At 40.3% G+C, this 13,772-nt stretch overlaps 4 protein-coding genes across 4 annotated transcripts; 2 read left to right on the plus strand and 2 right to left on the minus strand.

Annotated features, from left to right (window-relative positions):
- The first annotated feature begins 42 nt into the window (after positions 1-42).
- Positions 43-2,728, plus strand: LOC135709748 (zinc finger protein 260-like). The gene is made up of 2 exons (XM_065232130.1): positions 43-224; positions 1,178-2,728. Exons 1-2 carry the CDS (start codon positions 99-101, stop codon positions 2,711-2,713), a joined length of 1,662 nt encoding a protein of 553 aa, XP_065088202.1. The 5' UTR covers positions 43-98; the 3' UTR covers positions 2,714-2,728.
- A 647-nt stretch (positions 2,729-3,375) lies between these two features.
- LOC135709746 (zinc finger protein 420-like) lies at positions 3,376-5,361 on the minus strand. Its single transcript, XM_065232128.1, has 3 exons — positions 5,224-5,361; positions 5,046-5,167; positions 3,376-4,846 (listed from the first exon to the last, which is right to left on the minus strand). Exons 1-3 carry the CDS (start codon positions 5,344-5,346, stop codon positions 3,379-3,381), a joined length of 1,713 nt encoding a protein of 570 aa, XP_065088200.1. The 5' UTR covers positions 5,347-5,361; the 3' UTR covers positions 3,376-3,378.
- A 1,781-nt stretch (positions 5,362-7,142) lies between these two features.
- Positions 7,143-9,825, minus strand: LOC135709738 (zinc finger protein 14-like). Its single transcript, XM_065232116.1, has 2 exons — positions 9,621-9,825; positions 7,143-9,560 (listed from the first exon to the last, which is right to left on the minus strand). The coding sequence occupies exons 1-2, from the start codon at positions 9,759-9,761 to the stop codon at positions 7,179-7,181; spliced, it is 2,523 nt and encodes an 840-aa protein (XP_065088188.1). The 5' UTR covers positions 9,762-9,825; the 3' UTR covers positions 7,143-7,178.
- Positions 9,826-11,492: 1,667 nt separating this feature from the next.
- fzy (cell division cycle 20 protein fzy) lies at positions 11,493-13,477 on the plus strand. Its single transcript, XM_065232146.1, has 3 exons — positions 11,493-11,596; positions 11,667-12,504; positions 12,556-13,477. Exons 2-3 carry the CDS (start codon positions 11,683-11,685, stop codon positions 13,351-13,353), a joined length of 1,620 nt encoding a protein of 539 aa, XP_065088218.1. The 5' UTR covers positions 11,493-11,596; positions 11,667-11,682; the 3' UTR covers positions 13,354-13,477.
- The last annotated feature ends 295 nt before the right edge of the window (positions 13,478-13,772 follow it).

Genomic DNA, 13,772 nt, shown 5'->3' on the forward strand with positions numbered 1-13,772 from the left:
TATTTTTTATTTACATTAATTTAGAAGTTTTCCATTGTTCGCGCTTATATTTTATTTAAAAATTATCAAAATATCGAGCCTCAATTAATGTGCAAACGATGGAAGGACTTTGCAGAACGTGCCTGGCAACCGTGGGGATTGAATGCTCGTCGGTATCGGTATTCAACGAGACGGAAATGGGAGATACAATCGCGACCCTGTTGACGAAGTACTGTTGTTTAGAGGTAAGTGCACAGATAACGGTACAGACTAGCTTATCGCACTATCGTGGGTGCTGTCGTTCTCATTACAATCGTTACGCCCGAAAATAATAATACAATAATTGTAGGGTCAATGTCCATAATATTGGGCCATGCATAAATTTAATTGAAAAGCCATTTTTCCTAGTAACCAAAAATAGCCATTTGTTTTGTCCAGATGACGGATTGTTTAAAAAAAATCTCTAGATCCATAGGGGCTACATTAGAGTCATTTTCCCTATATTGACAAATCAAAGTTAGCCCTCGCGTAGAATATAAGAACACTATGAAAGAGATGATTTCATTTTTTTTTTTCACGGAGAGGTATATACTTGTTGAAGATATTGATGAAACTTCTGTCGTGTTGGGTGCGCTTCACGGTTTTTGGGGAGGGGAAGGATGACTAATTTGACAATCGTTGTTACTAGATAACAAGTGTATCTCTGCTTCTCCATAATTGCTGCATGAAGGATAGTTGTGTATGGGTTGGGTTATTTTTAGATCAGGAGTCACTGTGGTAAGTGATGCGAAAGCAGCAGATAGTTTTATTTAAATTCAGGGGGATAAAATGAGCCATTGATTTTGCCGTAAAATGCGCGTATGATGAGTGATAGCAAGAAGATTAATAAAAAATTTGTAGATTTTCTGCAAAAAAAAAATAGCGCGGGAGTAGATATATTTAGATGCGTACAATGAAAAAAAGATCAGTTAATTCAGAATTCATTCGCCAGGTGGGGTTAATTTCTAATTCTTCTAGATGCTTTCTTAATTTGACAGCTCGAGTAGGTAGATGGTTGCTTTTTATGGCAAACTTTTTTAGGTGAACAAGAACTATTTTAGGCGGTATGATTATTTGAAAAATCTTTAATAATTATTCTACATGGCTATTTTGTTTCAACTGGGACTTTGCGTAAACGTTCTTGCATTTTTTTTTTCAGATAACATATGACGATCAGCTGCCTAAGGAGATATGTTTGTCATGCTTGAACGAGCTTATTATGACCATTAACTTCCGACGCAAATGCGTCAATTCCGAGCAAAGTTTCCTTCAAATGGTCGAGGACAAGCAAACCGAGACAGTTCCGGTCGATGAGAACGAACAACCTGAACAGAAGCCGATTCTCGTAGAAGTATTGGAACATCAAGACGAAACAAGTAGTCAAGTTCTCGCTGAAAGCCAGGCCGATGATGAACTGGTAGTTGATTATTACAGCACAGTAGAAATGATGAGCTTTCGCTGTTGCTTATGTTCTGCAATCTTATATAGCAAAGAGGACCATCGAGATCACGTCGAACTGGTACATGAAATCACATTTCCTGGTGACACAACCCCATTTGATACACATGAAACGTGCTTCATATGTGCGAGGGCATTTGCAAGCTTGGACGAGTTAGAAGCTCATCAGGGAAAAAGCTTCGAGGAATTATTCCAGTGTAACAACTGTGAAAATATTTATGAAACCGCCGAGCATGTGGTACAGCATTACCAACAGGCACATACAATAAAATTGGAAGAACACCACGAAATGGTTGACTCTACGACAACTCATGTAAAGAAAGTGCCAGAACATAAAGTAAAATTAGATGCCCATCCGAAGGAACGCTACTGCTGTGTTACGCATTGTCATGATGTTTTCCCAGATGAACAACAACTGCTTGCCCACGCTCAAGAGAAACATATACTCAAACTAAAGTACAATCAAGAACGGAACGATGTTACTAATAAACCTTTTGTGTGCAACATATGCTTTCGATCGTTTGGATCAATGAAAAATTTGAAAGTGCATCAATTCGTTCGTGCCAACAATGTCGATGGAAAACATTTTTCATGCATTCATTGCTCGTTTCGAACAGTTAGTCGCAGTCTACTAACCATACACGAGCGCTCAAAACACAGCGGAGAGCGACCTTTCAAATGCAGCCACTGCGACAAACGATTCTACAGTGAAATGCATCTTAAGAATCACTTGGTATGTCATTCCGCTGATCGACCGTTTCCATGTTCTTTTTGCGAGAAAAGCTTCAGCCGGAAACGGAATATGGAGGAACACGTACGCTCCTGTCATTCTGAGGAAAAACCTTTCAGTTGTGAGGTTTGCCCAGCCCGTTTCAAAGTGTCCCAACATTTGCGTATCCACGCTAGGATACATTCCGGAGAAAAACCATACAAGTGTTCTTTCTGTAACAACAGCTATTACCACATATCGGACCGGAAACGACACGAGATGTCTCACACCGGAGAGAAACCACATAAGTGCAATAGCTGTGAAGCAGCATTCACCAGAAAACGAACCCTCACGATACACGAACGAACTCATTCCGGTGAACGACCGTACTGCTGTACGATATGTGACAAAGGATTCTGCCAAAATGCAACCCTCAAGAAGCATATGGAACGGCACGTGGAAGATGAGATTATGTTGACATCGGAAGTTGTGGACGATCCGAGCGAGTTTTACACGGGAGAAGTGTGACCTTGATATTAGAAAGTTGAATAAATCTTTTAAGCAATAATCTTTTTTTATAATGCTTTTATTTTTCCAGGCTCATTTGCTGTAGCTTTCCGGAGCCGTTATTCATTGTTTAGCAGTGGCGTCGCCTTAACCTCAATCTACCTGTGCACCATCTCTCAAAACATACACAATTATCAAAATATTGCTTTCAATAGATAGATTTCGAGTAAACTAGAAGATTAAGAGTATTTTTCAATCGATTCGAGTATGAATATGGCAATAAATCTGATGGGCAGCTAACAACTTGGGAGAACACAAGATGACACTAACTACTAAATCCTCAGATCTATCCGTTTTAAAAACACATAAATTAAATTCAAGTAGTCGAAATCTCGTCTAGTAAAGACATCGCGTTGTTTTCCTCGGGCCCTGAGGGATGTGGATAACTCAGATCTGGCATCACGGTGTAGGGTACATGACCAAACAACATGCTCGATATTATGATAACCACTGCTACACTCACATAAATTGCTACCTGACAGCCCAATTCGTAATAATCTGTTTTTAAATAACCTTGATTAGGGCCCAGCAACAACCAAAGTCTTGAAGTTAGATCACCCAAAGGAAGTCATCCAAATTTAATGCATACAAAACATTTTTCTAGACAACATTTATTCACTCACCTTTTACTTTTCATTGCTCCTGTGACATCTTTTTACATGCAGCACAAGTTCTCGCTTCCGAACGTACGCCGCATTGCATTGACCGCATTTGTGTGGCTTTTCGCTAGTGTGCACTGACCGTTCGTGTCTCACTCGATCTGTCGCGTGGGCAAACCTACGATCGCAGCCATGCCGGCAAGGGAAGGGCCTTTCTCCCGTATGAGTTCGTTCGTGGATATCTATGGCTTCCTTGGTTCGCAGCTTTTTCGGGCAAAATCGACACTGCCAGGGCATTTCCCCGTGCACATTTCGGCAGTGGCGTTTCATTAATGCTGTGTCTCTGAATACTAGCTCACAACCAGGTTCGCTGCAGGGCACGTTCTCAAATGGAACATGAATTTTGCGATGTGTTTTAAGCACTGATTGCTTCCAGAAATATTTCCCACAAATATCGCATCCGTACTTCGGCGATAATGAACTATGATCCTTTTCCTCGTGATCTCGTAGAAGACTTGGTTTGTGAAAACTTTTACCACATTCTAGGCAAATATATTCGTCACGCTTTTGTTTGTAAGAGTGATGGAAAAGCAATTTACTTTCGGATTCAAATGGCCGATGACACACGGAACAAACGTGCTTTGTTGCTGTCGTATTCTGTTTCAAGCAGGCCAGGTCATTCTCCCTGCGTTTACCATCATGAACCTGCTTCACATGGGCTAAAAGTTCGTCTTCAGTATTGAAACCATCCCAACAACGAACAAAACAACAGACATACTTTGGAATTGTTTCACCGGTTCGCATTTGCGGTCGTATTGTACGGTTAGCGTGTTTCGAGCGGCGTTTCACTTTTGATTTTTGATTAGTAGCTACTGCTTGGGATTGAAGCATATGACTAGAGTCCTGATGAGTTTTTAGATGGCTTTTATGCACAAATGATTCGTTACAAATCGTGCACAGAAATACATCACTATAAGAGTAATAATCAATATGATTAGCCAATCTATCTTGGGTTTGAAATTTCTGGTAGCACGTTGGGCAAGTGTACCCACTATCAGCATAATAGTTTTGTGAGTGATTATGTTTTGAATGCTGCATCAATTCGTCTCGATTTGCAGCAATAAAGCTACATCCACAGCAGCGATCACCATCGATTTCTAGATATTCGAAATCTTCGAATGTTAACCGCTGAGCGATTCTTTCCTCGGAAGGCTTTTCAAAGGGAAATTTAACGTCTTCATCCTCTACTATTTTTTCACCTTCCATCTCAGATTCTATGCAAAAGTCAACATTTCTATCTTCATTGTCGGAAGCTTCCAAAACTTTCAATAACTCCTCATTATCCATTTGAGGGACCGGAGGGGCATCGTTGTCTCCGCCGTAGTCGTGATCATTTTTACTAGTTTCATCGGGATATTCATCTAAAAATTCATATTCGTATAATTCCTCTTCATCGGGTAGAGCTTCTAGTTTGATTGTCTTAGCAGTGGTATTCCTATCGAAAGATAAAAACAAAATGTTTATCCATACATACTAAAACTGGCGGTTTATTATCACCGTCACCGTTACAGTGACACAAATTTGTCGCCCATAATCGCTCCGTCACGTTACTTTCCGCACAAAGTGAGGGTGATAATCGCTCCAGTCACATGAAGTGACGGTGATAATAGACCCTCTGCTGATTAAATATTTACTCCGGACACAACTCCAGCCTTCTCTCAGCCTCTTGTACGTGTCTCCGAAACTCCAAGCTTGATTTGAGTTTCTCTTCACAAACGATACAAATACTTGCTGACTTTCCATCATTTTCCTTAATCTGAAAAAAAACATCGTTGGTAAAATCGGGTCATCCCTGTTCGAAATGCGACCTACCAAAACACTGGCAAAGTCCGCCATCAGCTTGGCGAGATTTGATCCGTTGTAAGACGCAAAGAGGAACACTTCCGGCGGGCCATTGCACACCCGACATCGGATACCTAAATCACCGTTGGCCATTGAACGAAATATGTTGTGCTGTAAATATTAGCACAGAATTTCTACTCACCGACTGACGGACGACTGAGCAAAACAAAATTTAATTTCGAGATCTTTGACAGTTTTTACCACAGTTGATATACACAGAGATAAATTCCATGGTAACAGCTAGGTCAATTATTAACATCTATTGAACAGTAACTGTAAGAGATGAACTAGCCTTAGACTAAAAATCTCTCTAATAAAGAAAAAAAAAAAAAAAAAAAAAAAAAAAAACAGTAACTGTGCTAACTACGAAAATTCAGGCATAACATTTGACTACGGCACAAAAGCATTTGTAAACAAACTTGCTAAGGCCCTTTACACGCGAACCAAAGTACGCCCACGCAAACCAACAACATCATCGGATAGGGGCAACTATCACCTTTTCGAACGTGGTATTGGTTTGCGTGGGCGTACTTTGGTTCGCGTGTAAAGGGCCTTAGAAAGTTTGTTACAAATGCATTTGTCCGGTATCAAATGTTATGCCTGAATGGTCTGATTTACCTTTCTCCGCCATGACGTATACAGCTAAAATATTATTATTCGGAATTATGAAACTATGAGATATTATAACGATTTTTTTTATTTCAATACCAACAATTGAAATGGCATTTGTAAACAAACCTTCACTGAAAAAAGTTTTCATACAATTTCCATTGGGAACGGACATGATATTTTTCCAATAACAAAATTAATTATTTTTATCTGAAATTCACATAACATTCACATGATCACATGAATTCTATGTGATAAATCACATAAACTTCATTGGACACATAAGGTTCATGGGATTTCGTGGTGCTATTCCCAATTATGAGATCATATGAAAGTTATGTGAAATTCTAATGGATATTTTCCATCGGAAATGTGATTTCTTTTTTGAGTGTTGTAAGGCCATTTTCTCGCAAAAGGCAAACCAACATAATGAACAGGTAGGGGAAATTCTCCTCTACCCGATTATGGCTTAGGTTTGCGAATGAAGGTTTCGGTTCGCGAAAAAATGGCCTTACAAGGTTTGTTTACAAAATGGAGTTAAGACCATTTCAATTGTTGGTCTTGATTTGTAAGATTTAAGAAGAAGAGGTAAAGTTTGTATGACACATAAAACCTGTCAATTTCCTGATTACGGTGAGCGCTTACTCATCGCGATTGCTCATTACATCAAAAATCGCTAATTGTGACCAAGCTTACCAGTGGTGGCGGGGGGAATACCCCTCACCATCCCTCTCCAACGGGGGAGTTTGGTAAAGAGAGATGTTCAAACCGATTTGTACCTTCCTAAAGTTGTCCTTGCTCACTTTCTACTTTCTATATGCAATTTTCACACTGCCGTACTCTAACGGACCTATCAATTCTATACTTTCATCTCCTCATCTATCGTATAAAAATTACCACTTTAGTCTGTTATTTGAAATTAGCATCTTCAACTATGTAAAATTGACAGGTTTTACAAACTTTACCTGCTCTTCTTGCATCTTACATAAACAAATTATTATTATAATATGTCATAGTTTTGAAAACTAGAATTTTAGCTGTAATGAGAATTTGCAAGCTTAATTTTAAGAACTTGTTCACAATAGTCAAGAGTTGCAGTTCTACACTTACGTGAAAACTTTTTTTTTATACATTTAAAGCCGGTATTTTGAAGATTTAACAGACGGAAATGACTTATTAAGCCTTCTCACACATCTGCATATTTTCAAATCAAATCGAAAAAATAGTGATAAGAAAAGGAATATGGAAAACAATTCAACCAGGGGATATATTTTATTTACTAGTACAAGCGTAACACTCAATTTATTAATGTGCAATTATTCCACCATATCACAAACTTCAATCTCCAGTTTACAATGCGGTTTTCCAGGGAATTCCTGCCTTTGCTCACCACGCACTGCGGCCATTATCGCTGGTCCTAAATCACGAAGGGTTTCCAAACCGTGTTCCTTCAAGCGATGCGACTTGTACTCTGCAAACTTGTTGTATCCTTCTGAGCACATGTCACAGTTGTAAAGCTTTGTCTTTGTGTGCGTCCGCTCATGAAGTCTACGCTCACGATCCCGTATAAATGATGCCGTACAGAAATTGCACTGGAACGGTCTGATTCCCAAATGTACCTGATTCTCGTGCATGGTTCTATCACTGGTCTTGTAGTACCGCTTCTCACAATGTCTACATTGGTATGGTTTCTCCTTGGTGTGAGTCATTTGGTGCGACTGGAAAACGTTCCGGCTGGTGAAGGATTTTGGACAAAGAGAGCACTGAAATAGCCTGACCTTGGAATGGACTGTGTTTATGTGGTCCTTTAGAATTCCTTTCCTCAGAAATCCTCTACCACAGGTATCACAAACGTGCGACCGCTTCTGGCTATGTACTTCTTGGTGATTGCGGAGTCCCCCTAGCGACACAAATGTTTTGTCGCACTGAGTGCATTGGTACTGTGCAACCTTACCACATTTGCTGCGCTCATGTTGCAACAATGTTGATTTCGAAACATATTGTACTCCACACTTCAGGCACACATATTTCTGGTTTCTATCAGTTGACCGATGTTTCTCGCAAGCCTGTTCATTTTCGAATCCCTTCAAGCATATCATGCAAACAGCTTGGGTAGATTCTCGATCCTGTGTGTGTTGAATGCGTAGCATCTCGTGAACTGATTCTGCATGATCTTCAAGCTCTTCGTACGAATCAAAAACTTCATAGCAACGCGCGAAGCAACAACTATAGCGGCAGTATTCGCCACTAAGATCATCTGTTCTATGAGTTTTTGCCGTTTTTCGAGGTAGATTTCGATGAGTGTACTTCGTAGTTATATGTTTCAGTATCTGTCTCTTGTGGATCGTTGTGTAATTGCATCTTTCGGTAAAACAACGATACGATAGCTTCTTTTGCGCATCCGATTCATGACGCGCAAGGTGATTCATTCGATGGAATCCCTTGAAACACCTATTACATTTGAATTCTCGATCGTCTTCCACTGAACCTGGAAGGTGTAGTTCTTCAATGTGCTTCTGCATTTCCTTTTCATTATCACACATGACATCACATCCACAGCATTTTGAGCCCTCAATACGAATTTCCTCATATTTTCCTTCAATTTTCACTGCGTCAATAACTTCTTCGTGATTGTCCGTGAAGATTATGTGCTTTATGAAACTTCGTTCATCTTCTAGCACTGCGTCGCAAAGTTTGCAGTGGTACATAGTTTTGCCTTTGGCAACTTGTTTGTGTTTGCTTAAAAGCAGACTACTTCCGAATCGCTGAAAACACACATCACACTGATACTTTGCCACTTTTATCTTTTGTCGGTTTCCATGTTCGTGATCGCAGTGTATTAGCAACGATTCGATGTCTACAAATAGCCTAAGGCAGCCACAGCAACGTTCTCCACGTAGATGGTATATACTATATTTGGAAAATTCCTCCGTTCTGCTTACAAACTCCGATCCCGGAAGAGTACGTAATAGCTGCTTCTTCGTTTCAGGACTATCTTCATTAGCAGATTCCGTTTTAATCTTCATGGTTAAGTCGACATACTCGTGATAGTCTTCATCTTCGTCAAGATATTCAATCTCCTGTCCTTCCTCCATGAGTTCTTCTTCCAACTTAAGATCACATTGGGAGTCTTCAGAAGGGATGACATTCTTTTCAGATGATTGGGACAACTCCTCGACCTCATGAATATCCTTTAGATGTTGCACCAAATCATCCTCAGTATTCAACATTAGCTCACATTGATTGCAAACATAGTACAGATCCTGCAAGTCCATTTCATGATCGGTCAGTTCCTTTCTACTGCCGAACCCAAATCCACACACAGTACACTCATGCGTGTTCAGGTCACATTTTGCCGAAAGTGTATGGAACATTATGGAATGGTTTTTGAGTTCGTCACTATTCCCAAAAATACGGTTACAGCCACAGCACCGAAGTCCTGTAATCTTGACGAGCCTGTAATCTTTTTGTGTATTCAATAGCTGGAAGTGTTGTTCATTCAAAGATGCAAGAAAGAGTTTTGGCGAAGGATCGTATACCTCCATTTCAGATTTAAAAGATTGCTGGTCAACTCGTAATAACATGGCCCGGAATGCTTCATCTGACCGTTGACATTGCTTACGTAGTTTGTAGGCATGGTTCAGCCGGATCAGACAATCTCTGCAAATATGTTGAGGTAAATTGTCGTCGTCGGAGACCTGAAAACATTTTTTTTTAAATAGTTTTGTCTTAAAATTTACATTAGACGACCACCCTACCATCACCTCCGTACAGTCAATAATCATGTTTGCAATCACATCGTCTTCGCTATCGTGTATTTGGAACAACGATATCAATTCGTCTGGATTTTGGACCATGCAGACGCGGCAATAGCTGTCGATGTTTAGCTGTTCAGTCATAACCAAGAGATTTCAATAAAACTGCAAGATTTTAATCAAATTAAAATTCACACAACATCGACTTGTTTACGGACACAAAATGTAAATTTGACAGGTACATCGTTCAAAGCAGGGTGGCCAGATTATTTTTTTCATTATCGGTAGCTTCTCAAAACTTTTATCGGTAGTTATCGGTAGGCCGTCTGAAGAAGGCTTTCCCGATACTTGAAACCTTTGTGAGCGGGGGCGGGGGGGGGGGGGGGGGACTGTCCTTCAGTTCTACTGCTTTAAATGTGTCGAAATCAATATGTATAATTCTAATGCTTATTATGACTACAAGGAAAACAACACATAGGTATTGATTATTTTTCAAGATTACTAAAAATCTGTGATTCTCGGTAGGAAAAGTGAAAAATCGGTACTTTTTAACCTTTTGCCTGTGAATCGGTAGGCATCCCGAAAATCGGTAGGACTACCGATAAATCGGTAGGTCTGGCCACCCTGGTTCAAAGAGCAATCTGCCCGGTAGTGAAAATTTGATGACACCAACTGTGAGGATCAACTGTGGCATTCTATAAAAAAGAGTACACGGCCGATGAGGCTTCTTTCAACATTCAGTAATAAAGGATTTCCTCATTTTGGCAAAACCTCACATCAGGAAATGTTGTACGATGTATATAGATTTCGTGAAAAATATTACATCCACCGATATTAAACATACATTTTATTGTAAAAAAGGCAACAGCACTTATTGTTATCCCTAAAGCCTTGTACAGTTCAAAACGAAGTGAAATTTGAAAGAAGTGAAAAATCATAAAATTTCGCTATAAAGAAAAAGGTTGCGAAAAAATTGTTGTGGATCATTTTCCTATTTCCTCTTTTCGCAGTTCGATGAAATCGATCAGTTTACACCTCCGGTGAAGTGAAAATCTGACAGATACGCTCTTTCTTGAAACTTCAGCTTTTCGCTTAGCTGCTGTTCTTGTCACGAGAAAGAGATGAATAATAAAGAATTAAAAAAAATCTTTTCACGAGCAGCTGCATGCGTGAAAAAAGAAAACGTAAGCGAAAAAGATGCAATCCAAAAAATCGCATTCCTGATAAAAAAATGTTAAGGTTAATTTGCTTCGGGGTATCGTCCTAACCATTTGCTGAATAGTGCAATCATTTGGGTTATCGTTCATTGATGGTGTTTTTATTGATACTATAGTATCTATTTAAAGTTCCAAGCGAAGTGAAATATTTGCGAGTTCCGTTTTTCGCGCTGGTGAAAAAAGTAGTATTTTGTATGAGATTTTCACTTCGCTTTGATCTCTATGCAGGCCTTAATAGAAAATAAACATTGAAAGTGCGTGTTCGGGGTATCATCCAAACCATTTTTTTCAAAAGTTTCACCATTCGGGTTATCGTTCGTGTATAGTATTTGTTGATTTGGGATGTATACAATAAAATCCAATGTAAATAAGACTTTAATAATAGAATGTAGGTGTTAGTATTTATCGTAACCATAAAACATCTTCTTTTTTTTTCTAGAATTAATTTGATCCCTCAACTTTTTACGAAACTGAGTAAAATTTATATCGGGGAAAAGAGAGTGAATGAACTACTTTCCACGGACGCATGTACGCCATTGTTTTGATATATCTGGAAACACTGCTCAAAAAGGACGCATTAGCCACAGTTGAGTATTTGAAATCGGAATGAATGCATCGCGCGACTGCAAAAGAAGAAGATCAGAAAAAGCGTTGAAAATTCCCGTTGCCTTTTTTACCTCGCGGGAAACTATACGAAAGTAGAGAAAACAAAAAGGCAAGAGAATTTCGGGTGCATAATCTGTTTGTTTGGTAGTGTTATAGGTACATTTTTAACTTTTATTGCTTTCTATTATTTACCTGTTATTTTAATTTATCTATGCTCCACACTAAGCAAAAACATCGGAGCAATGTCGCAATTCAACTACATCAACGAGCTGAACAACTTCATAACAATGGACGGCGAGCTCACAAAAGGACCTGCTCCTCGGTGGCAGAAAAAGCTGGACTTGTCAGCTGCTTCAACAAGTTTCAATGCTAGTTCGATGAACACGTCTCGTCAGAAATTGTCCGCATCGTTCACCAACAGCCAGCAGGCGGTTCCACCTGGAATGCTCAGCGGGAAGACTCCGAATAAGAAACCCGGAGGTTCCGGTAGCAAGACACCCGGCAAAGGAAAAGCACAAACACCAAGTCAGAAACAAGGTGGTGACCGATTCATCCCAAACCGCACGACCACGGATTTCGATTTGGGTCATTACATGGTGAAACAGAATGAGGCGAAGGCGGAAAACGACGGTGAAGGAAGTGGAGAGGAAAGCCAACCGAGCGGTGGCCAGACAAGCCCTACTAAGAATGCAGAGCGGATCAAGATTCTATCGGAGGCTGTGAAAGGATGTGATATCAGTAACAAGCGCATTTTATCGTACCAGACGAAGGCCCCGGCAGCTCCAGAGGGACACATGAACCCTCTGAAGGTCGTTTACTCGGTAAAGACACCCATGTCCACCAAGAGTGGATCCCGTTTTATACCGAACGCCCCGGAGCGCATTCTGGACGCTCCGGATATTATCAATGACTATTATTTGAATTTGATGGATTGGAGTGGTGATAACGTGGTTGCAGTTGCACTTGGATCGTCGGTGTATCTATGGAACGCAGCCAGTGGCAACATTGAGGTTCTATATGAGAACGAAGGCGGGGATCATGCTTGTTCGTTAAGCTGGATTCAGGTAATTACTGACAAAATTAGCTAGTTTCAATCTAAAATCCTTCGTTTTTAGGAGGGACACATTCTTGCCGTTGGAACAACGACGGGTACGGTAGAATTATGGGATTGTGAGCAGATGAAGCGGCTTCGTATCATGGATGGCCACTCCGGTCGTGTAGGAGTACTGGCATGGAATTCATTTGTCGTATGCTCGGGAAGCAGAGATGGAGCCATCGTAAACCATGATGTGCGTACTAGAAATCACAACGTTGCCATGCTTCGTGGACACAGTCAAGAGGTTTGTGGTCTGAAATGGTCCACTGATGGTAAATATCTTGCCAGCGGAGGAAACGATAACTTGGTCAACGTGTGGAGTTCAGCTAACGGAGCTCCACATACAACCACAGATCCATTGCATTCTTTCAACCAACATCAAGCAGCGGTTCGTGCATTGGCCTGGTGTCCTTGGCAGACAAACACTTTAGCCACAGGAGGTGGAACCGCAGACAGGTGTATCAAGTTCTGGAACGTCAATAATGGTCAAATGCTCAACTCTGTCGACACCAAGTCTCAAGTATGCGGACTATTGTTCTCCAAGAATTATAAAGAACTGATTTCGGCACATGGCTACATCCACAATCAGCTAACAGTATGGAAGTATCCGTCAATGAACAAGCAAATCGATCTGATGGGTCATACTGGACGAGTGCTGCAGATCGCAATGTCTCCCGACGGTAGCACCGTGATGAGTGCGGGTGCCGATGAAACGTTAAGACTGTGGAACTGTTTCCAGCCAGATCCTTTGCTTAGTAAAAAGGAGAAATCCGTCACCCGAGAAAAACCGAGTTTGCTCAAGCAGAGCATTCGGTGAGTGGTAGGTCCTAGATTAATTCCAATTCATAGGTTTTTTTTTATGCAATGTGTTCTTGTATTAATTGACATTTTTAGCACATTTTATTTTGCTGCCATTCTTTTGTTGTTGTAACGTAGGCATGACTTCATTGTTTCTTATCGAAATAATAGCATTCAAGACTGCTAATCATATACCTTAATGCTTATTGACTATTATTTGTTAGATGACCGTCCGAAATAACAGCATGTTCTATTTGCAGCTGCCATACACCAATCCATTTCGTTTTGATAGAGGCGTTGGAATGTGTAGGACATCCCGCATAAAAAAATAACCATAAGAAGAAGTGCCTAACCACTTATTCGGGATATCACCCCAACTCTATGCGGTATTGTTCGTGTATGGTACCCTTTTTGTATGTATGTATGTATGTAAGGTAG

This window comes from Ochlerotatus camptorhynchus, unplaced genomic scaffold, assembly GCF_037179485.1.
Source record: "Ochlerotatus camptorhynchus isolate MF236.1 unplaced genomic scaffold, CSIRO-AGI_Acam_v1.1 ptg000363l, whole genome shotgun sequence".
Classification (NCBI taxonomy): Eukaryota; Metazoa; Arthropoda; class Insecta; order Diptera; family Culicidae; genus Ochlerotatus; species Ochlerotatus camptorhynchus.

Excerpts from the sequence above, each read along its gene's own strand:
- fzy (XM_065232146.1), top strand. The coding sequence starts at position 11,683 with ATGTCGCAATTCAACTACATCAACGAGCTGAACAACTTCATAACAATG. Across the intron at positions 12,505-12,555 it reads GTTCGTTAAGCTGGATTCAG|GAGGGACACATTCTTGCCGT; the intron begins GTAATTACTGAC and ends CTTCGTTTTTAG.
- LOC135709746 (XM_065232128.1), bottom strand. The coding sequence starts at position 5,346 with ATGGCCAACGGTGATTTAGGTATCCGATGTCGGGTGTGCAATGGCCCG. Across the intron at positions 5,168-5,223 it reads CGGACTTTGCCAGTGTTTTG|ATTAAGGAAAATGATGGAAA; the intron begins GTAGGTCGCATT and ends GTTTTTTTTCAG. Across the intron at positions 4,847-5,045 it reads AGGCTGGAGTTGTGTCCGGA|GAATACCACTGCTAAGACAA; the intron begins GTAAATATTTAA and ends ATCTTTCGATAG.
- LOC135709748 (XM_065232130.1), top strand. The coding sequence starts at position 99 with ATGGAAGGACTTTGCAGAACGTGCCTGGCAACCGTGGGGATTGAATGC. Across the intron at positions 225-1,177 it reads CGAAGTACTGTTGTTTAGAG|ATAACATATGACGATCAGCT; the intron begins GTAAGTGCACAG and ends TTTTTTTTTCAG.
- LOC135709738 (XM_065232116.1), bottom strand. The coding sequence starts at position 9,761 with ATGACTGAACAGCTAAACATCGACAGCTATTGCCGCGTCTGCATGGTC. Across the intron at positions 9,561-9,620 it reads TTGACTGTACGGAGGTGATG|GTCTCCGACGACGACAATTT; the intron begins GTAGGGTGGTCG and ends AAATGTTTTCAG.